Consider the following 23,429-nt stretch of genomic DNA (forward strand, 5'->3'; position numbering starts at 1 on the left):
AGCAGGAGAATGGCACAAAGTGAGTTTTTCATTCAGAGAGGTGGTGCAGGCACGATGGGCCGAATGGCCTCCTACTGCACTAGAATGATTCTGTGATTCTGTGGTTTTTTTCAATGAAAGAGTGGGGATTCACTACGATGCCATTTTATGCTCTAATGAGCATTGATTGGCATAAGGCGGGACTTCTGCCCTCACTTGGGAGGAAGTCCCGCATTGGAGAACTCTCCAGTCCCTCCAGGCACAGTGCTGCAGTGGCCAGAAAAGGCACTGAAAGGAGCTGCCTGGCACAAAGTCCCAGGACCCAGAGGACAAGGTAGGGGTCTCAGGGTAGGGAGGATAGGATGCCTAGGGGTTCGCCAGGGGAGCGATTGGGGCCTTGGAGGATAGACCAAGGGGAGGGGAGGGAGGTCCAAAGGACACCAGGTCTTAAGGAGAGAGAGCGACCCAGGCAGAAGGGGGCTTCTGATGGAGGCACCCCCTCTTCCCGCCCAAGACCCAACTATCTTTATTTCTGGCCTTCCCCCCCACCCCACCCTTAAGCTGTCATTCTGCCCACCAGCCTAAGAATTGAGGTTGAAGCTGGGTGGGAAACAGCCCTTAAGTGGCCACTTAAGGGCCTTAATTGGGGCAAGGGTGGGCTTCGTGTCTGAGACCTTGCGCACCCCTGTATAAAATCGCTCCAAGATAGGGGAGGGTGGGAACTGGGAGGGAATCCCATCCAGGCAATTTAACTCTCCCCACCTCAGAAACTGTCAGGGGGATGGGTTGCATAAATTCTGGCCTAAGACTTGTATAAATTTAAAATTGTACCATGGAATTTATCAAATCTAATGAACCTTTCTGTGTTTCGGAATGTACCTACATTTGGAGGTCTTGCCCAGTTGTATGTTAACAAAACTTTCTGAAACTGCATATTAGCTTTGTGTGTCATGCCCCAGTATATTATGAACTTTCAGGCAATACTTTTAAAACTGGACACACAAAGACTATTAAAATGGCTGCTTCAAATCATATGACCTTTGAGTTTCAGACAATCCTAAGTCTCAAGTGTCCCTTACAGCCAGAAACAGGGGGATTTATAATGGGGAACAAAGAAATGGCTGACCAACTAAATACATACTTTGGTTCCGTCTTCACAAAGGAGGACACAAATAACATACCAGAAATGTTGGGGAACACAGGGTTTAGTGAGAGGGAGGCACTGAAAAAAATCAGTATCAGTAGGGAAATGGTGTTGGAGAAATTGATGGGATTGAAGGCCGATATATCCCCAGGTCCTGATAATCTACATCCCAGAGTACTTAAGGAAGTGGCCCTAGAAATAGTGGATGCATTAGTGGTCATCTTCTGAGACTCTATAGACTTTGGAACAGTTCCTACAGATTGGAGGGTAGCTAATGTAACCCCACTATTTAAAAAGGGAGGTAGAGAGAAAACAGGGAACAATATACCAGTCAGCCTGACGTCAGTATTGGGGGAAATTCTAGAGTCCATTATGAAAGATTTAATAGCTGAGCACTTGGAAAAGAGTGGCAGAATCGGACAGAGTCAGCATGGATTTACGAAAGGGAAATTATGCTTGACAAATCTACTGGAATTTTTCGAGGATGTAACTAGTAGAGTTGATGATGTGGTTTATTTGGACTTTCAGAAGGCTTTCGACAAAGTCCCACGTAAGAAATTAGCATGTAAAATTAAAGCACATGGGATTGGGGGTAGTGTATTGAGATGGATAGAAAACTGGTTGGCAGGCAGGAAGCAAAGAGTAGGAATAAACGGGTCTTTTTTTGAATGGCAGGCAGGGACTAGTGGGGTACCGCAGGGATCGGTGCTGGGACCCCAGCTATTCACAATATATATTAATGATTTAGATGAGGGAAGTAAATGCAATATCTCCAAATTTGAAGATGACACAAAGCTGGGTGGGAGGGTGAGCTGTGAGGAGGATGCAGAGATGCTTCAGTGTGATCTGGACAAGCGGAGTGATTGGGCAAATGCATGGCAGATACAGGATAATGTGGATAAATATGAGGTTATCCATTTTGGTAGCAAAAACAGGAAGGCAAATTATTATCTGAATGGCTATAAATTGAGAGAGGGGAATGTGCAACGAGACCTGGGTATCCTCGTACACCAATCGTTGAAGGTAAGCATGCAGGTGCAGCAGGCGGTAAAGAAGGTAGATGGTATGTTGGCCTTCATAGCTAGAGGATTCGAGTACAGAAGCAGCGATGTCTTGCTGCAATTATACAGGGCCTTGGTGAGACCACACCTGGAATACTGTGTGCAGTTTTGGTCTCTTTATCTGAGGAAGGATGTTCTTGCTATAGAGGGAGGGCAGCGAAGGTTTACCAGATTGATTCCTGGGATGGCAGGACTAACACATGAGGAGGGATTGAGTCGGTTAGGATTATATTCGCTGGAGTTCAGAAGAATGAGGGGGGATCTCATAGAAACCTATAAAATTCTAACAGGACTAGACCGGGTAGATGCAGGAAGGATGTTCCCGATGTTGGGGGAGTCCAGAACCAGGGGTCACAGTCTGAGGATACGGGGCAGACCATTTAGGACTGAGATGAGGAGAAATTTCTTCACCCAGAGAGTGGTGAGCCTGTGGAATTCGTTACCACAGAAAGTAGTTGAGACCAAAACATTGTATGTTTTCAAGAAGGAGTTAGATATAGCTCTTGGGGCAAAAGGGATCAAAGGATATGGGGAGAAAGCGGGAGCAGGTTACTGAGTTGGATGATCAGCCATGATCGTAAAGAATGGCGGAGCAGGCTCGAAGGGCTGAATGGTTTACTCCTGCTCCTATTTTCTATGTTTCTATACCTAATTAAATATGGTCATTCACAGCCATTCTGAGAATTCACAGATCGCTTTGTTTAAGGATGGATCAAAAAAAAGGAGAAAAGGGTTCCAGCCGACCTGACTCTCTGTTTCGTCCTGGACAAAGGGGACATCGAAACTCAATGTGTGTAAGATGAATGTGAATGGATCCTATCAAACTTTGCATTTTAATAGTTTTCTCCATCCAACTAGCCTGGATGAATTGCCAAGTATCAAACACAGGATGATTGAATTCAACATGCACACCACCCTTTTGCTTGGGAAAAGGACTTCTTAAATGTTACAAGAGTTTCTGACTCAACCACCCTTTCAGGCAGTGAGTTCCAGACTCCCACCACCCTCTGGGTGAAAACATTTCTCCTCAACTCCCATCTTAGCTTTCTAGCTCTTACCTTAAACCTATGCCCCCTGGTTATTGACCTCTCTACTACTGGAAAAAGTGCCTTCCTATCCACCCTATCTATGCTGCTCATAATCTTTTACACCTCTATCAGGTCCCTTCTCAACCTTCACTGCTCCAAGAAAAACAACCCCAGCCTATCCAATCGTTCTTCATAGCTTAGACTCCCTAGCCCAGGAAGCATCCTGGTAAATCTCCTCTGCACCCTCTCCAGTGTAACTATAGATCTGCCATGGAAGAGACTAAGATTCTTATAAACTGTAACTGTATATTACCTTCATCTGTATCTGTTCTTTGTGTGTGTGAGAGTATGTGAGACGAGTTGGCTTAGTTGTAGGAGACAGAGGGTGATGACAGAAGGCTGCTTAAGTGACTGGAAGCCAGTGTCCAGTGGCATACTGCAGGGATCTGTGCTGGGTCCCCTATTATTCGTCATTTATATAAATGACATAGATGACTATGTGGGGGGGTAGGATTAGTAAGATTGCGGATGACACAAAGATTGGCCGGGTGGTTAACAGTTAGGTTGAGTGTCTTGGGCTACAGGAAGATATAGACGGGATGGTCAAATGGGCAGATAAGTGGCAGATGGAATTTAACCCTGAAAAATGTAAGGTGATACACTTTGGAAGGAGTATTTTGACAAGGAAGTATTCAATGAATGGCATGACACTAGGAAGTTCTGAGGAACAAAGGGACCTGGGCATGTGTGTCCATAGATCTCTGAAGGCGGAGGGGCATGTTAGTGGGGTGGTGAAAAAGGCATATGGGACACTTGCCTTTATCAATTGAGGCATAGATTACAAAAGTAGCGAGGTCATGTTGGAGTTGTATAGAACCTTGGTGAGGCTGGAGCACTGTGTGCTGTTTATTATAGGAAGGATGTGATTGCACTGGAGGGGCTGCAGAGGAGATTCACCAGGATATTGCTTGGGATGAAATATTTAAGTTATGAAGAGAGGTTGGATAGTCTTGGGTTGTTTATGTTGGAGCAGAGAAGACTGAGGGGGCGACCTGATCGAGGTGTACAAGATTATGAGGGGCATGGACAGGGTGGATAGGGAGCAGCTGTTCCCCTTAGTTGAAGGGTCAGTCACAAGGGGACACAAGTTCAAGATGAGGAGCAGGAGGTTTATGGGGGACGTGAGGAAAAACCTTTTTACCCAGAGGGTGGTGACGGTCTGGAATGCACTGCCTGGGAGGGTGGTGGAGGCGGGTTGCCTTACATCCTTTAAAAGTACCTGGATGAGCATTTGGCACGTCATAACATTCAAGGCTATGGGCCAAGTGCTGTTAAATGGGATTAGGTTGGTCGGTCAGGTGTTTCTCAAGTGTCGGTGCAGACTCGATGGGCCGAAGGGCCTCTTCTGCACTGTGTGATTCTGTGAGTGAGTGAAACCTGTCAGATTCAGAGTAAGGGTATAATAAATAACCTTCTTTACTTCACAAAAAGCTTGCAGCTGGAATTATTTAATTGGGATGCCTACTCTGAGAGTAAGAAAACAAACATCTCTTACATATTAATATACTGATCATAGGCAGTAACAGGAAACCCATAAATTCGGTCCTTGACTGGTGAAGCAATGCATTGGTGAATAATGGAATCTGTTATGATCCCATTACCCAATGTGTTTCCAATCTTAACCGTATAGCATGTCAGAGGCCAAAAAAAAATCCATGGAGACTGCTTTTGCAGGTATACTGAAAAAACATTATTAAGCTGAATTGGCATGGAAGAAATAGGATAAGAACCAAACACTATTTAGCCCCACCTTGGACTGGCATCAGAGGCAGGCAAAAACTAAAAATAACCCCACTTCAGGTATAGCCAAAACGTCTTATTAACAGCACTTAAGGCCAATTAAAGGAGGCCGTCCTGAATATTCCAATTGGCTTCCAGGTTCCTGATGGTGACAGGGGCTAGTTTAGGTGCCTGGAGATGGCCTCCTAGTGGCATGGAAGTGTGGGCAACGTTCAGCCTAGAGGCCCTCCCTGCCTGCTTGGGTGCTGCAGCAGCTTCAGGGTGCCCTTGTTGGGTAGCCCTGGCTGCAAAACCCATTACTTATTTTAAATTAAAAAAATTTTTACAGCGCACACTTACTTAGCTGCCACCACAGACTGCTGCTTCTTTCAAGCTGGAAGGCCCCTGATTGACCCTCCAGCTTTGAGAGCTCGACCTCTGGCCATTCATTGGCTGATCCGAGGAAAATCATAATAAGTGATTGTTTCCCACACAAAGCAAGCTCTTGACCCACATTTCAGCCTGATGGCAGGGTTCAGAAGTCCACATGGAAAATCCTGCCCTGCAAATGTACTGTTTGTCATTAAACTCAAACTGGTTCATTGTCTAACCTATATGTGACTCCAGTCCCACACCAATGCAATTGACTCTTAACTGCAGCATTGCAGTGGTTCAAGAGGAAGGCCCAGGGCAATTAGGTTTGGCCAAAACCCAAGAATGGATAAAAATAATATCATTGAAACAAGTGAATTTTTTCAGACATGATAATGGTTATTTTTCCATTTGAGAGGGTTTCTCTGATTGTTTAATGCCTGCTTGGGAACTTTGCATTTTGCTGCTTTTTTCAAAATCAAGTTTACTATTGTGACGTCCTGATTAAAACAGGATAGTAGAAAGATATGCATTGCAGAGTTGGGGGCTTTGCTGGTAGCCAGTAGTGTGACCCCCCCCCCGCCCTCTGTTTAAAGGGTAAAGTACTACACAGTGTGATAGTGAGGCACACAAAAGAACCTATGTTTGCCCTGCATTCTGCACTGCATTAGCTTTGTGCAGCTGGTGTCAGTAGGGGATTTATAATTTACCACAGTGACCCATGATTATAATTTAACCTGATATTGGGACACAGATGCCACAGCACTTGTGGGAAACTAGCTTCTCTACACAGCATTACTGGAGAGTTGGAGTAGAATCCTAAATGTTAGAATGTTTAAAATTCTGTTTATTATCATAAAAGATAATCACATGGTGGCAAAGGAAAACTAAAATGTGTGCAGTTTAAATCAGAGAAACCTATTTTTATTGACAGGTTTTGGTTAATACAGCAGGCAAATGTTTCTGCTTGACTTCACTCCATGGATAATACTTAGGAATCGTCTTAATTGCCAGCATTTTGTTCCATGGTCTGAAAAAAGGGAACAAATATAAAATTAATTATTACGACAACCTGTTTGTATTCCTGGTCTATAGAGAGTTAGCTATGTTCTACATCGGGATTGCAATCAGAATGCTACAATTACCAAGGCTGATAGGGAAGGGAAAAGTAAAATTCATTCAGGGCTCCTACTGCCTTTGTCTAGAAAGTGCCTCGATTGATGTTTAGTGAGGACACAATTGACTCAACTGTGATAACAAAACCAACAACATCTTATATTTGCATTTACTTACAGTAAAAGGTCCTAAGGTGCCTTACAGGAGTGCAAACAGGCAAAAATTGACACTGAAGCAAACAAGGAGACATTAGGACAGATTACCAAAAGCTCGGCCAAAGAAGTAGTTTTTAAAGACTATCTTAAGTGGGGAGAGAGGTGATGAGATGGTGAAGTTTAGGTAGAGAATTCCATAGCTTAGGGCCTAGACTATTGAAGACACGGCTGCCAATGGTAGGATAAAGGAAATAATGCAGATGTCAGAGTTGCACGAATGCAGAATTCTCAAAGGGTTTTATGACTGGAGGAGGTTGCAGAGATAAGGGGTTAAGGCCATGGAGAGATTGGAACACAAGGATGAGAATTTTAAAATCATGGGGATCTTGGACCAACAGACAATGTGGATAGCAAGCACTGGATTGCTGATTAGATAGAAATTGATGTGAGTTATGATAGACAAAATAGAGTTTTGGATGTGCTTAGATTTTTGGAGGGTGCAAGAGAGGAGCTTGAGATGATACCATTGATGGTTGAATAGGCTGATGACACTCATTGGCGATATTTTCCAGTTCTCTAGCGGCAGACATTGTCGCGAACGCAACGGGAAAATTTGGAGAACAGTAAGAAGTCAATTTTATGTAAAATGCCATGTAATAGTTTGGTTTGTAAAGGCTGCATGTAGCTGGTTGCACAAGTTTACAACGACTACAGCTGAAGGGCTGGTAGGCTGGGGTGACCATAAAAAGAAAAATAATCTGTGATGACTGTTAGGTAGGACAATGTGGCATCAGAAGTACATAAGGGCCAGATATGGTGAATGAATGTTCCATCACAAGGTCAGAAATGTGATGTTCACCAATGATTGCACAATGTTCAGTACCATTTACAACTCCTCAGTAATGAAGAAGTTCATGTCCATATGCAAGACCTGGACAACGTTCAGGCTTAGGCTGATAACTGGCAAGTAACATTCATACCACACATAGGCCAGGCAATGACCATTACTAAAAAGAGAGAATCTAACCATCTCTGCTTGACATTCAATGGCATTATCATCGTTGAATCTGCCACTATGAAGATCCTAGGGGTTACCATTAACCAAAAACAAAACTGGACTAGCTATATAAATACTATGGCTACAAAAGCATGTCAGAGGCTGGGAATTCTGAGGTAAGTAACTCACCTCCTGACCGCCCCCCCCCCCCCCCCCCCCCCCCCCACCCACCCCCTGCCAACGTCTGTCCATCATCTACAAGGCACAAGTCAAGAGTGTGATGGAATACTCTGCACTTACCTGGATGAGTGTGGCTCCAACACCATGCAAGAAGCTCAACAGCATCCAGGATAAAGCAGCCTGCTTGAACAGCACCCATCCATTAACTTAAACATTCACTCCACCACTGTGGCAGCAGTATGTACTATATGCAAGATGGACTGCAGCAACAAACTGAGGCTCCTTTGGTTTTTAAAACCCATGACCTCTCACACTGAGAAGGACAAAAGCAGCAGACGCATGGGAACACCACACCTGCAAGTTCTCTTCTAAGCCATAGACCATTCTGACCATCGTTCCTTCACTGTTATTGGATGAAAATCCTGGAACCCCCTTCCCAGCAGCACTTTGGATGTACCTGCACCAGAGGACTGCCGTGGTTCAAGAAGTTGGATCACCACCAACCTCCCATTGGCATTTACCCTCACATCCCATGTAAGAATAAAAAAATTGAAAATTTGATGATTGAATGTCATTTGCAGTTGACTAGCATTGCTCATTAATGCTGAATAGTCAAGGGTGACTGTGAGCCATAGTGTAAAGTGGACGATATAGATGCAGCTGCCCATTATGTTTCTCTCCCAATCTTCGTTCCCAGTGAAGGTACCCAGCAGCAAGTTCTGAAGCTGAACAGTGAGCACACTGCCTACCTGAAAATGGCCGCCTAATTTTCAATGGACCCAATTGAGAAGTTGAGGTGTTGGGAATGAGCAGCATAACATTTGAATCAAATATTGACAGTGGGAAGACACATGTGGGTAATGACAAAAAGGATTGAATGATGAGCATGACTTGCAACATCTAAGGCAAGTCTGGTTATGATGACTGATATGAAAACTTTAATAATTTAATATTGAAACTCTTGTGTTTAATAGTCGTGTTTTGTAAAAATTAATTCCTTTCTCCAGATGTCAATAAGATCAATATTTTGCCATAAAAAGAAACTCCAGCCATCTGGATTAGCTTATTATGCATTTGATGCAAAACAATGCTAACATTTATTTAAGTAAAATAAACTTGTAATAGTTCCTGACAGTGTAGATTCTTCAGTTATTCATGAAAAAAAAATCCTTTCCAAAGTTCCTTCAAGGCATCATTCCCTACCTTTCTGAGAGATCTTCAGCATCCCCACATGCTATCCACTCCTATATCACTTAGTTAACATTCTCACCATTTCATTCTGGAGGCAGATCTTTCTGTGATCATGCTCTCGTCCTTTAGAATTCTGTACCACAATTATTTTGCCTTACGATCTCCTTTCCTCTTAAAGTCAACTGATTACCCATCTTTTTGACCTCTTTTCTACTCTGCTCTGTAAAGAGCTCTGGGATATTTTCCTTTACATGAGGAGCCCAATAGGCTTAAATAATGGGGTTCTTGAATCAGAATGTGTTACAGCCTTTAGTCTACAAAGGAACAGGTAGTATAATAAAGAAGCAAAATGGATGCTGAAAATCTGAAATAAAAACAGAAAATGCTGGAAATACCCAGCAGGTCAGTCAGCATCTGTGGGAAGAGAAACAGAGTTAATGTTTTGGTTCAGTGACTTTTCAATGTGTAATATAAAAAAGAAGGCCTACCTGGTAAATCCAGTTGATATATGCTGATACCCGAGTAAAAACTGTAGGGTGCTTCTCCATAACACAGGAGACTGGTCCGAAGCTTACAATACCATGGACAACCCACCTTCCAGCATCGTTCTGACAGTTTAGGGGGCCACCAGAATCTCCCTGTGAACAAGAAAGTGCATCTGAGATAAGGCCACTTGGTTCATTCCTTCAATGAACCATGTAACATTAGTCACATTGTAGACTCTGTCCTACTCTGTAACCATAGAACCATAAAAAAGTTAAGATGTAGGAAGAGGCCATTCAACTTATCATCTCTGCACCGGACAATAAAAGAGAAAAAAGAAACTAGCCGCTTATTTTTAATTCCACTTCCCAGCACCTGGTCCATAGCCTTGCAGGTTACAGTGCTGCAGGTGCAGATCCAAGTACCTTTTAAATGAGTTGATCATTTCAGCCTCAACCACCAATTGAGGCAGTGAATTCCAGACGCCCACCACCCTCTGGGTGAAAAGGTTTTTCCCCATGTCCCCTCTAATCCTTCTACTAACTGCATTAAATTTTTGCCCCCTGATAATTAACCCCTCAGCTGGGAGAAACAGGTCTTTCCTGTCTACCCTATCTAGGTCCCTTATAATTTAGTACACCTCAGTTAGGTCACCCCTCAGCCTCCTCTGGAAAACAAGCCTATCAAACCTTTCCTCATAACTGCAATTTTCCAGCCCTGGCAACATTCTTGTAAATCTCCTCTGTATTCTTTCCAGAGCAATTATATCCTTCCTATAATGTGGTGATCAGAACTGTACACTAAATTCCAGCTGTGGCCTAACCAGCATTTTACACAGTTCCATCATTACATCCCTGCTTTTGTATTCAGTACCTCATCCAAAAAAGGAAAGCATTCCATATGCTTTCTTTATCACCTTATCTACCTGTCCTGCCATATTCAGTGCCATGTGGACATATGCTCCAAGGTCTCTCACTTCCTAACCCCTCTCAATATCTTCCTGTTTATTGAATATTCCCTTGCTATGTTTGTCCTCCCCAATGCATTACCTCACTTTTCTGGATTGAATTCCATTTTCCACTTTTCTGTCCACTCTACCAAACCATTCATATCTTTCTGGAGACAACAGCTATCGTCTTCACTATCAACTACACAGCCAATTTTTGTGCCTCCTTTAGGATTCAGTTGAATTTTCCCTTCCCCTGGACAGCTTCTCCTAGGTGAAATTGGTAAATTGTTGAATGGAGAAATGTGGACACAGATGTACAACCCACTATTGTGTGAAACAAGACCTGTCAATCTGTTGAGCCATTGGACAACGCAGTCCAAATGTAATTGGCTAATCAACCAAATGGGTCATTGTGGACACAGAAATATGTCCTATCAATCTACAATGCAAACTCTTGCCGTACCGACCCAAGGGCCCACTAGGCTGCACCTATTCATGTGGAATAAATGCAGAGTGTACATCATAACAACAATATAGATTAACAGAGATCATTACCTGACATGCAGACATCACACCATCACTCCCAGCACAGACCATGTTTTTGGTGACCAAGCCTGACCACCACTGTGGGGATGAACATGTAGCATAGTCCACCACCGGGAGCAGAGCTTGCTGCAGAGTGGGAGAGGGAAGACCGAAAGCTGAAAGAGCAACAGAACGTATTGGTGTTATTTAATCAATTTTTTGGGTTATTCTTCAAATTTTATGGTCCAGTTGTTCCCATCAGGCTTACACTATCTGTTTTGTGGTCCAGTGGCGCAATTGTGTACTTAATGGATTAAGTTACTTATGCCACGATTTCCTTTTTCTTTTGTGCTATTATGTTGTAGAATGGCGCAAGCTTACAGGTAAACCTGAGTTAATGCTCAGGCATACTTTGAAGATATAATGAAGAATATAGTGGCATCTAGTGGTAAAATGTCCATGCTGCAAATTTATTTTAATTCTACTGATATAGGCTTTCTGGCTACTTAAGGCAGCAAAGCACCTCTGAGGTGGCCAAGCTGGAGTCTTAAGCTGAAATGGCATTTAGCTCATGGTTAATGGAATCTACCATCTTCATAAAGGATCTGAAGCTCCAGCTGCTGTAAGACAAAGTGACAGGAGAAGACAGTGGACTCGTCTGCCCCTGCGAACAAAGGACACCCCTCTTTCACTGGACCTCCTTCATTAGGACCTCCATTGCGCTCTCTCACTCGGTCCCTGAGCCATCCTGAAGCAGGCCATTGCCTGTCAGCCTGCACACATCCATGCATCTTTGGGTGCATGGAGCCAACATATACTATTCCACAAACTTCGGGCTGTATTTTACATGTCCCCACTGGGCATATTTTGGACGGGGGTGGCATGTAAAGTAGGGCAGGTGCCCAACCCACTACCGACTCCCAAGCTCACCCTCATAACACTGGGGAGTGGGCAAGCACCAAAATCGACGGCCTGCCCACCATATTCAAATAAGTAACCAAGGGTCAATTAGGCTTGTTATCAAGCCAATTGACCCTGATAATATGCTGCCCATAAAATGTTCAGCGTGGGCAGCCAGGTAGGAACAGGCAGCCTGATTTTTTGACAAAGTTCCTCAAAGGGCAGGACAGAAGAGGGGTGTGGTTCAATCTTCAGGGGCTTCCCTTTGCCAATTGTGGGCGATCTCCCGTAGGATCCTTCCTACCTGCCTGCAGCCTTCCCAGTTAGGTGGAAGCCCACCCACAGCGCTTTATGGCTGCAGGGCGGGTCAGCGTGGAGCATGTCGGCTCCACGCCAGCTTTGCTTTCAGTAAAGTAAGGACACTGGGCAAAAGAGGCTGATAAAGTAAATTGACCACTTTCTGGAAAATTCTTATGTGGATTATACTGACAGAACTCTCTCCTGAGAGAACATGGAATGTTGCACCTGTCATGGCCTTCTTCAAGCAGAGACACTTGAAAGGGAGGTAGGAAAGATGCAAAAGACTGAAATTTAATCTCCTGTGGTTGTGGAGACAAAGACTGATTACCATGCCTCAGCAGTCATCTAAAATCCTTACTCTGTTGACTTATATCTCAGAATGTGTGAAATGGTTGGAGATGAAAGAAAATAGACTCTGGGTGCAAGACGTGGGGCGGAGTCTTCCGTGCCCGCTGGGGTCGGGTGTGTTTGGTGGCTTGAGCGGACAGTATGGCAAGAAGGGCAAAATTCGGTTTCACAATGTCATTAAACCAGTTTGTGATCGTCCACTCAACCCGTGGATGGTGGGCCCATTTCTCACCATCAGACATTGGGAACGTCTTTGTAATGCATCAGCATATCATTATAAGGCTAGCCTGCCAGATTCATTCCTCCCCCCCCACCCCCCAAAGCTGGATCATCCACTCACACGTGTTTCACAGCAGCATATAAAAGGCGTGCACTTGGTGGGCTGCACTTTGAGTGGAACTCGGAGGTGAGTTTATTTTTTATTCATTCACGGGATGTGGGCTTCGCTGGCTGGGCCAGCATTTGTTGCCCATCCCTAGTTGCCCTTGAGAAGGTGGTGGTGAGCTGCCTTCTTGCACCACTGCAGTCCATGTGATGTAGGTACACCCACAGTGCTGTTCGGAAGGGAGTTGCAAGATTTTGACCCAGCAACAGTGAAGGAATGGCGATATATTTCCATGTCAAGATGGTGAGTGATGTGGAAGGGAACTTCCAGGTAGTGATGTTCCCATGTATCTGCTGCCCTTGTCCTAGATGGTAGTGGTTGTGAGTTTGCAAGGTGCTGTTGAAGGAGCCTTGGTGAATTATTGTAGTGCATCTTGTAGACAGTACACTACTGTGCTTTGATGGTGGAGGGAGTGAATGTTTATGGATGTGGTGCCAGTCAAATGGGCTGTTTTGTTCTGGGCAGTGTCAAGCTTCCTAAGTGTTCTGGGATGAGCTGTACTCATCCAGGCAAGTAGGGAGTATTCCATCACACTCCTGACTTGTGCCTTGTGGACAGGAGATGAGTTACTCATCACACAACTCCTAGCCTCTGACCTGCTCTTGTAGCCACAGCATTTATACGGCTAGTCCTGTTCAGTTTCTGGTCAATGGTAACCCCCCAGGATGTTGATAGTGGGGGATTCAGTGATGGTAATGTCATTGAATGTCAAGAGCGATGGTTAGATTCTCTCTTTGGAGATGGTTATTGCCTGGCACTTGTGTGGCGCGAATGTTATTTGTCACTTGTCAGCCCAAGCCTGGATATTGTACAGGTCTTGCTGCATTTGGACATGGACTATTTCAGTATCTGAGAAGTCATGAATGGTGCTGAACATTGTGTAATCATCAGTGATCATCCCCACTTCTGACCTTATCACAGAATCACAGAGTGCAGAAGAGGCCCTTCGGCCCATCAAGTCTGCACCGACACGTGAGAAACACCTGACCTACCTACCTAATCCCATTTACCAGCACTTGGCCCATAGCTTTGAATGTTATGATGTGCCAAGTGTTCATCCAGGTACTTTTTAAAGGATGTGAGGCAACCCACCTCCACCACCCTCCCAGGCAGCGCATTCCAGACCATCAGCACCGTCTGGGTAAAAAGGTTTTTCCTCACATCCCCCCTAAACTTCCTGCCCCTCACCTTGAACTTGTGTCCCCTCGTGACTGACCCTTCAACTAAGGGGAACAGCTGCTCCCTATCCACCCTGTCCATGCCCCTCATAATCTTGTACACATCGATCAGGTAGCCCCTCAGTCTTCTCTGCTCCAACGAAAACAACCCAAGTCTATCCAACCTCCTTATGATGGAGGGAGGATCATTGATGAAGTATCTGAAGATGGTTGGGCCGAGGACATCGCCCTGTGGAACTCCTGCAGTGATGTCCTGGTGCTGAGATGACTGACCTCCAACAACCACAACCATCTTCCTTTGTGCTAGGTTTCCAGAAGGCATTTGATAAGGTGCCACATCAAAGATTATTACAGAAAATAAAAGCGAACGGTGTGGTGGGTAACATATTAGCATGGATAGAAGATTGGCTGGCTGGCAGAAAGCAGAGAGTATGCATAAATGGGTCTTTTTCTGATTGACAGGATGTGACGAGTGGCGTCCACAGGATTCTGTACTGGGGCTTCAACTTTTTATGATTTACATCAGTGACTTAGATGAGGGGAGTAAAGACATGGTAGCTAAATTTACAGATGACACAATGATAGGTAGGAAAGTATGTTGTGAAGAGGACATGAGGAGGTTGCAGATGGATATAGATAGGTTGAGTGAGAGGGCAAAGATCTGACAAATGGAGCTTAATGTGGAAAAATGTGAAGTCGTTCACTTTGGCAGGAAGAACAAATAAGCAGATTACTACTTAAATGGAGAACGGCTGCATAATTCTGAGGTGAGCAGAGGGATCTAGGTGTTCTAGTACATGAGTCACAAAAAGTTAGTATGCAGGTACAGCAAGTAATTAAGAAGGCTAATGGAACGCTATCCTTTATTACAAGAGGGATTGAACGTAAAAGGAAGGATGTTATGCTTCAGGTATACAGGGCATTGGTGAGACCACACCTCAAATATTCTGTGCAGTTTTGGTCTCCTTATTTAAGGAAGGATGTAAATGCATTGGAGGCAGTTCAAAGGAGGCTTACTAGATTGATGCATGCAATGAGTGGGCTGTCTTATGAGGAAAGGTTGGACAGGCTGGGCTTGGAGTTTAGAAGAGTGAGGGGTGATTTGATTGAAGTATACAAGATCCTGAACAGCCTTCACAAGGTGGATGTTGAAAGGATGTTTCCTCTAGTGGGCGAGTCCAGAACCAGGGGGCACTGTTTTAAAATTAGGGTCGCGTTTTAGAGATGAGGAGAATTTTTTTTCTCTCAAAGTTTTGTGCAACTTTGGAATTCTCTGCCTTAGAAGGTGGTGGGGATGAGGTCATTGAAGATTTTTAAGGCAGAGGTACATAGATTCTTGCTAGGCAAGGGAATCAAAGGTTAGCAGGGTTAGATGGCAATGTGGAAATTGAAACACAAGAAGATCAGCCATGACCTTATTGAATGGTGGAGCAGGCTCACTGGGCCGAATAGTCTACTCTTGTTCCTATTTCTTATGTTCTTATGACTCCAACCAGTGGAGAGTTTTCTCCTGACTCCCATTGACTCTAGTTTTGCTAGGGCTACTTGATGCCACACTCAGTCAAATGCAGCCTTGGTGTCAAGGGCAGTCACTCTCACCTCACCTCTGGAGTTCAGTTCCATTGTCCATGTTTGAACCAAAGCTGTAATGAGGTCAGGTGCCGAGTGGCTGTGGCGGAACCCAAACTGGGTGTCAGTGAGCAGGTTATTGCTAAATAAGTGCCACTTGATAGCACTGTTGATGACCTCTTCCATTACTTTACTGATGATCGAGAGTAGATTAATGGGGCGGTAATTGGCCGGTTTGGATTTGTCCTGCTTTTTGTTTTGTTACTTTTATAGGACATACCTGGGCAATTTTCCACACAGCCGGGTAGATGCCAATGTTGTAGCTGTACTGGGACAGCTTGGCTAGGGGCATGGCAAGTTCTGGAGCACAAGTCTTCAGTACTACTGCCAGAATATTGTCAGGGCTCATAGTCTTTGTACTATCTAGTGCATTCAGCTGTTTCTTGATATCACATGGAGTGAATTGTGTTGGCTGAAGACTGGCATCTGTGAAGCTGGGGAACTCTAGAGGAGGCTGAGATGGATCATCTACTTGACACTTCTGGCTGAAGATTGTAGCAAATGCTTCAGCCTTATCTTTTACACTGGTGTGCTGGGCTCCTCCATCATTGAGGATGGGGATATTTGTGGAGCCTCCTCCTTCAGTGAGTTGTTTAATTACCCATCCCCATTCACGACTCAATGTGGCAGAACTGCAGAGTTTAGATCTGATCCGTTGGTTGTGGAATTGCTTAGCTCTGTCTATCACTTGCTGTGTATGCTGTTTGGCACACAAGTAGTCCTGTGTTGTAGCTTCACCAGGTTGACACCTAATTTTTAGGTATGCCTGCTGCTGCTACTGTGGTGCTACTGAGACTGAGACACTCTTGGTGATGGACATTGAAGTCCCCCACCCAGACTACATTCTGCACCCTTACCAGACTCAGTGCTTTCTTCATGCCCTCCTGCACTCTTCATTGAACAAGGGTTGATCCCCTGCCTTAATGGTAATGGTAGAGTGGGGGATATGCCAGGTCATTAAGTTACAGATTGTGTTCGAGTACAATTCTGCTGCTGCTGATGGCCCACAGCGCGTTAAGGATGCTCAGTCTTGAGCTGTTAGATCTGTTTTAAATCTATCCCATTTAGCACGGTGGTAGTGCCACACAATGCGATGGAGGGTATCCTCAATGTGAAGGTGGGACTTCGTCTCCACAACGACTGTGCAGTGGTCACTCCTACTGATACTGTCATGGACAGATGCATCTATGGCAGGCAGATTGGTGAGGATGAGGTCAAGTATGTGTTTCCCTCTCGCTGGTTCCCTCACCACCTGCTGCAGACCTAGTCTAGCAGCTGCGTCCTTTTGGACTCGGCCAGCTCAGTCAGTAGTGGTGCTACTGAGACACTCTTGGTGATGGACATTGAAGTCCCCCACCCAGAGTACATTCTGCACCCTTACCAGACTCAGTGCTTTCTCCAAGTGGTGTTCAACATGGAGGAACCCCGATTCATCGGCTGAGGGAATGCGGTACATCATAATCTGCAGGAGATTTCCTTGCCCATGTTTGACCTGATGCCATGAGACTTCTGGACGACTGGGCATGTTCTATAATCTCTTTGCTAAAGCTGGCTACGGAGCAGTCACTGGTGGAAGCACTCACATCCCCTTGCAATGTCATCATTCGGGTTTGGACCAATCTCCCCCATGGTTTCGGCTCACAGTGCAGCCTTGCAGCGCGGGTAAGGAGAATCCCTGCACCTGAGCTGAGAGCACAGCATGCAGTCCAATGGGCAAAGCTGCCACCAATCGGTCAGGTGGAGTGGGGTGGACGAAGGTGGGGTTTCGGACAGCCATGCAGTGCATTGGTCTCTGGTCATCCAAATGATGGTCACCACTCTCCAGTGGAGACTTTGTAGGTTAAGGGGCTTTCAGACTTAACCAAGAGAAGTTCTTAGTACACCCATGCTAGCCCACGCATCTCTTTCTTTCATCTTGCAGGAGGAGTACATCAGAATCATGGAGCCTGGTGAACTAGCTGTATGCCTTGTGGCGTACAGAGAACGAAGACGATGAAGAAGAGAGTGACTGAGGCACCTGGCTGCGCAGAGGGAGGAGCAGCACCTTCTGGAAGAAGGGCGGCTGAGGCTCCCATACATGACGCCAAAGGGCCACAGCAAGCCGTCACTCGTCAGCGCCTGGCTAGGCCCAGGGTCTATAGACGCCGCCTTCATTCCTGCAGATGACTGAGAACCAGTGTTGCTGAAGACTGCGTATGTCTGGGCAACTGGTCGGTCACAACTGCCAGTTTCTGCAGGATTTGGCGCTATGTGGACATGGATGTCATCCACTGCCAGCGGCCATGAAAGTCCATAAAAGTGGTAGGGGCACTCAATTTCTACGCCAGTACCTCCTTTCAGGGCTCCACTGGTGACTTCTTTTGATATCACAAGCCTCCACCCACAAATGCATCCATGAGTTCACGAATGCCAACTTCGCGAGGGCACATTATTTTTGTGCATTTCGCCAGGGACCAGGAGAGCCAAGATGCAAGAGCGATTGGATTTGCCCAGATCTCGGATTTCCCACAGGTGCAGGGTGCCATCGACTGCACTCACATGACACTCAGGTCTCCGTCAGAACACATGGTCAACGATGTCAACTGCAAGGGATTTCATTCGCTGAATGTGCAGTTGGTATGCGACCACTGCAAACACATCCTGCAGGCCTGCGTACGGTTTCCAGGGACTGTGCATGACTCCTACTTTCTCAGTCAGTCACAGATCCCTGACGTCTTCAATGGTCCACAGAGGCTGCAGGGTTGGCTCCTCGGGGACAAGGGCTACCTGCAAAGGATGTGGCTGATGACACCCGTGTGGCAGCTTCAGACTGAAGCAGAGCGAAGGTATAACGAGGCTCATGCTGCAATTCGCAACTTGGTGGAGCAAACCATCGGGATGCTGAAAATGAGGTTCTGATGCCTGGACCAGTCTGGTGGAGCCCTGGAATATAGCCCATAGAGGGTGTCAGGCATCGTCGTTGCCTGCTGCACCTTTTACATCCTGGCGCTGCAATGGGGAGACTAGCTGGCTGTGGAGGGGTTGCAGGAGCTGAAGGTGTCCTCTGATGAGGAGGACGTCAATGGTGATGTGGATGAGGAGGTCCTCGAAGGCGATGATGACGGTGATGAGGCCATTGCACTGGCCAGACAAGTTAGGCATGCTTGGGAGGCCCTCATAGCTGATAGAGTTGTGAAGGACGAAGATGACATACATTGAGGAGATACCATTGCACACATTGCATCTATGAACGTTTGACTCCAGTCTGGCTTATGGCAGCGCACATACCCTCTGTGATAATACTCTTGTCATGGTGATGCAATGGAGGCCCAAATAGTTGCTTGATTGCAGAAGGATGATGACAACATGAAGTGAAGACACTCCATAGATCTTCACGTAGCCTCTAAGAATATCTGACTCCTATTTGGCCAAGGGCAGCTCACTTGTGCTCTGTGATCAAGGTCATATGATGGAGACGCAGCCATGAAACTTTAAAAGCATCTGATCTTTCGTCTGCCTTCAGCACCTGAGTCCTTCAGAAGCACAGCGTCACTGGTCACAGATGCTGAAGAGATGGGGGCCAGCCCCACCTTAAAGGTGCTGAGAGCACAGAGAGAATGATGGAACTCTGTGACACCTGCCCACAACATTCTGGCAGCAATGACAAGCAGCGTTGAGGTGCAGGCATCAGTAGTGTGTCCAGGGAGTGTGTGGCCGGACCATCACTTTGGTCTAAAGGCTGCACAGAGCACAGGGAAGAGGCCCTGAACTGAGACACCTGCCTTTATCTTGTGTAGAACAGTTTCACATCTGAGTGACATGAATACTGCTCATCAGAACAAGGAGCCATAGGCAGAGAGATATTCTTGGGACTCTGTTGACAATAGTGAACATTATGTACAAGTGATTAATACTTGTGCCCAGGCTGAGCAACTACATCATCTTAACCTTCCTAACCTTCCTGCTACATCTTGGTTCTCCCCGGACATCCACAGCGGAAGGGGAGGCAGCCTGCTGACTGCTACATCCTGTCTGTGATGACCTTGACGGGCATCCTCTGGGGGGCCAAGACCTGGAGGGCCCCAGCCTGCTTTCAGGGACCTGCTGTGTGGCAGTGACACCCTCCTCGAGCTGTGAAGCTGGAGCTGCTGGAGTCACAGGAAGAGGGGATTCGGATGGACTGGACACTCCCGGAATCACCTGGGTGGATTTCCCTGGGGTGGGCACCTGCTGATCCTCCTCCCTATGGGTGCCCAAGGGCCCCTGGCTGACTCCTTGGGGAGAAGGGGTAGCTGGAGTGAGATCGAGGTGCCCTGCACCCTTCTCACATACAGACAGTTGGACAGCAACTATGGCATCAGCGATGGAGTTCAGCCCGCGCAGCAGAGCAGGAGGGATGTCCTGGACCAATGACTCCATGGCGGCTGCCATCCTGCCAGTATTGACCACGGTGCATTGGCATGCCAGCACTATCACCTCAAGCCTGAAGGCAGATGGACTCCTCCATCATGCCTGGCAATCTGAGGAGCACAGCGGACATCCCTTCCTGAAGCTCCTGAGCTTGCCTTTGGAGCTGCAGCAACTGTGACATGACTGAGCCCAGAGGCTCGACATCTGATTTGGATTCAGCAAATTTCATTCCTCCAGCAATCCTCCTAGTGCCAGACAGCGCTGCCTGCTGTGGATCATAAAGTGCGATGTGCTCACCAGATTGTGAACCCGAGGCTGCTGTAAAGCTAGGTCCCATCGAGGTGTGTGTCTCTGTGCTGGTGGCAGGTGTGGGTGAGCACTGTGATGGGACTTCAAGGAGGATGCATTCAGATTCCTCTTCAGGGCTTGACTGGGGGCCCTTGGTCGTGGACTCTGTCGGCTGTTTGGCAGATGTGCCTGCAAAAGCAAGAAGAGATCATTAGAGCATGGCAGTGGCCTGTGTAACAGGACACATCACTCACAGCATGATTGTCTTATGGATGTTGTGCTGCTGGATCCTCACTTTGTAGAGCACCGCCGACCTCACCGTCAGCACAGGAACAGTCCAGATCCTCGCCAGCCAGCTGGATGGCTTTGTTTTCAAAGTCCATGAGGACCCTGGTTTCAGGCATTCCTCCACCGACCTCTCCCTCTTGTGCCAGCTTGTCCTGCATAAATAGAGATGTAGAGAGTGTAATCAGGACACCTGCCAGGCCAGATGATAAGTGTGCCTGGCATGTGTGGGTGCTAAGTGGTCCACAGATGGGATGAGGACAATGAAGGTGTGTATGAGAGAGTGACTGGTAATGTCCCTTGAACTGGCAGTGAGTGAGAGCCCTGTGGATGTGTGATGGGTTTGTGAGTGTGTGAGTTGAGAGTAATGAGAAGAGTGACTTACCCTGGCAGAATGTAGGAGATCATTCATCCTCTTGCGGCACTGGGTGGCTATCCTCTTTTGCAGGGGATTGGCGCTGACCACCGGTGCCGTTGCCTCCCGAGCCGGATTAGTGAGGTTGCTGCCATCCTGCGGCCAGAGCGGGGGTAGAGGACTTCATGGCGAGCCTCCACTGCATCCAAAAGGTGCTCAAGGGATGTATCATTGAACTTGGGGGCTGCAGTCTTTTTGCCTTTCAGGGCCATGTCTTCTTTGTAGCAGTTGACACTGGAAGCACTGAGAGGTGTGCGAGCAGCTAGACTTTAAATATGGCGCCCGTGATAAAGCGGCAAGTTGATGTTGTGGTGGGTGAACGAGTGCTCACCCACCATGGAAACTTCAGGTTTCCCGGGATTGCAAAATCAATGTGACGGTTTTGGGATGATATGGCATGAAAAGCTGTCATTGCGGCCACTAGGTAAAATGTCATTTCACCCGCCCACTACTGCACTTAGTGAATATCTGGGACGATTCCGCCCATGGTTTTTGTTTCCCCTGCAGGAATATGCAGGGAAAAATGGGTTAAAAAAGCTATCTGCAGAGCAGTGTAGTGTATGTTGGTGTGCTATGAGTGTGACAGCAAGAAGACCAATTAGTCACCCCTGCCATTGCAGGCCAAGTCTCTCTCTCTCTCTCTCTGTTGCTGGAGGCAAGGCTCAGCAGAAGCCACAATCAAAAAGGAAATGGGATAGCTTCTTCAGCCAACCTGCAGAACCAAGTGTCTCCAAACAAACTGCAAAACTGCTAAAGTCAACTCTACCGGAATCACCCAACTTATCAGCCGCAACGTATTGCCATCCATGCCTCATGGGCATACCAAAGACTGATTTGTATTATTTTTAGCTTTTATTTGGACTCTTAACTTTTCATTTCTGACCTGTGTGTATGTGTGTTGCATTTTATTATTTTTCTCAGGTTTTAGTAACTAATAAACTTACTCTTTCTTTGACTCAAGAAAGCCTGGTTAAATTGGATCCTTCTAAAAAATAAACACTTTTGGACTGGGAAAAGGTGTTCGCGGAGGAAGGGATCCATTTTAAATTAACTTTGTTGCGACCAACCGAGGGGGTTGAATAAAGGAGGGGAGCCAGCTCATTTCTCCTCACCCAAGAGCATAACAAAATTAGCGTCCCGTTCGGGAAGTTAACAAATTGGAGGACCTCACCCAGGGACCGGTCATAACATTACATAGAACTCTTTCATGACATTGCATAGAATCTGCAGTACAGGAACAGGGTATTCGGCCCATCTGGTCTATACTGGTGTTTATTCTCTACATAATAACTTCATCTCAGTCCAATTACTTCTGCCTGCCCTGCCTCCCTTATTCACCTATTCTCTTCCCCTTCAAGCCTCCCCTTAAATGCATCAATACTTTCCGTGCAAACATTTCATGTGGCAGAAATTTTCACATTCTCGCTGTTATCTATCTAAAGAAATTCCTCCTACATTCTTTATTTGAACTGCTGGTGGTTGCCTTATTTATGGCTCCATGTTATGGACTTACGTTCAGTTAATCCCCATCCAGTGATGTAACATGGATAGCCATTGGGTAAGATCTGATTGAAGGGTGGTAAGGTTGCTATCTCTATATCAGGTGTAGCATATGCAGGCTGTGCCAGTCGAAGTAGAGCAATGTCATTCCTAAAAGTCACAGGGTAGAAAGGAAATGCAGATTGGTAAAAGATTCCCAATCATTTCTGAGTTAGCTGACCTCAGGAGAAGTTACAATTAACCTCAGCACCGTCTGGCTGATTACAAGGACCACCTTAGTTTCCTTGGACATCAGCCCAGCTCTCCAACATCATTTTTATGACTCTAATGCCCACCCTGGAGCCCCACCCAACTCCCATTGCCCCCTAAATGGCACCTCATATTCCCCATCACCCTTCATGCCCCATCATACCCTTTATCCCCTCATATCCCCCATAGCACCCGTTTGCCACATACCCTCATGCTCCCTCCATTGCCCATCATACTCCCAAGCTTCCTTCATGCCCCCTCATATTCCCTATGCCCCTTCATATCCCCATTCCCCTCTATGCACCTTGATATTCCCCCCATTTATATTTTCTAGCCACTTACCCAGTATCCACTATGTACAGTCCTCAGAAGCCATGTAACAGCAATTGGAGATCTTTGAAATGGACATCACAGAATGGTTACAGCACAAAAGGAGGCCATTTGGCCCATTAATGCCTGTGCTGGCTCTCCAAAGGAGCAATTCATCTAGTGCTGCTCCCTGCCTTCTCCCTGTAGGCCTGGACATTCTTCCTTTTCAGATAGTAGCATAATATGTGGAGGTGGTGGCATAGTGGTATTGTCTAGTGGTGGACTAGTATTCTAA

At 46.2% G+C, this 23,429-nt stretch overlaps 1 protein-coding gene across 1 annotated transcript in view; it reads right to left on the reverse strand.

Annotated features, from left to right (window-relative positions):
- Positions 1-6,261: 6,261 nt before the first annotated feature.
- Positions 6,262-23,429, reverse strand: part of LOC144680097 (chymotrypsin-like elastase family member 2A) — a 46,115-nt gene continuing 28,947 nt past the window's right edge. The window contains exons 5-8 of the mRNA XM_078541243.1: positions 22,590-22,726; positions 10,990-11,135; positions 9,491-9,640; positions 6,262-6,393 (exon numbers count right to left, since the gene is read on the reverse strand). Coding sequence (XP_078397369.1) covers positions 6,367-6,393; positions 9,491-9,640; positions 10,990-11,135; positions 22,590-22,726 — 460 coding nt within the window. The 3' untranslated portion in view covers positions 6,262-6,366. The remainder of the gene's footprint in view (positions 6,394-9,490; positions 9,641-10,989; positions 11,136-22,589; positions 22,727-23,429) is intronic.

The sequence above is a fragment of the Cetorhinus maximus genome, chromosome 4 (genome assembly GCF_964194155.1).
Source record: "Cetorhinus maximus chromosome 4, sCetMax3.hap1.1, whole genome shotgun sequence".
NCBI classification, from domain to species: domain Eukaryota; kingdom Metazoa; phylum Chordata; class Chondrichthyes; order Lamniformes; family Cetorhinidae; genus Cetorhinus; species Cetorhinus maximus.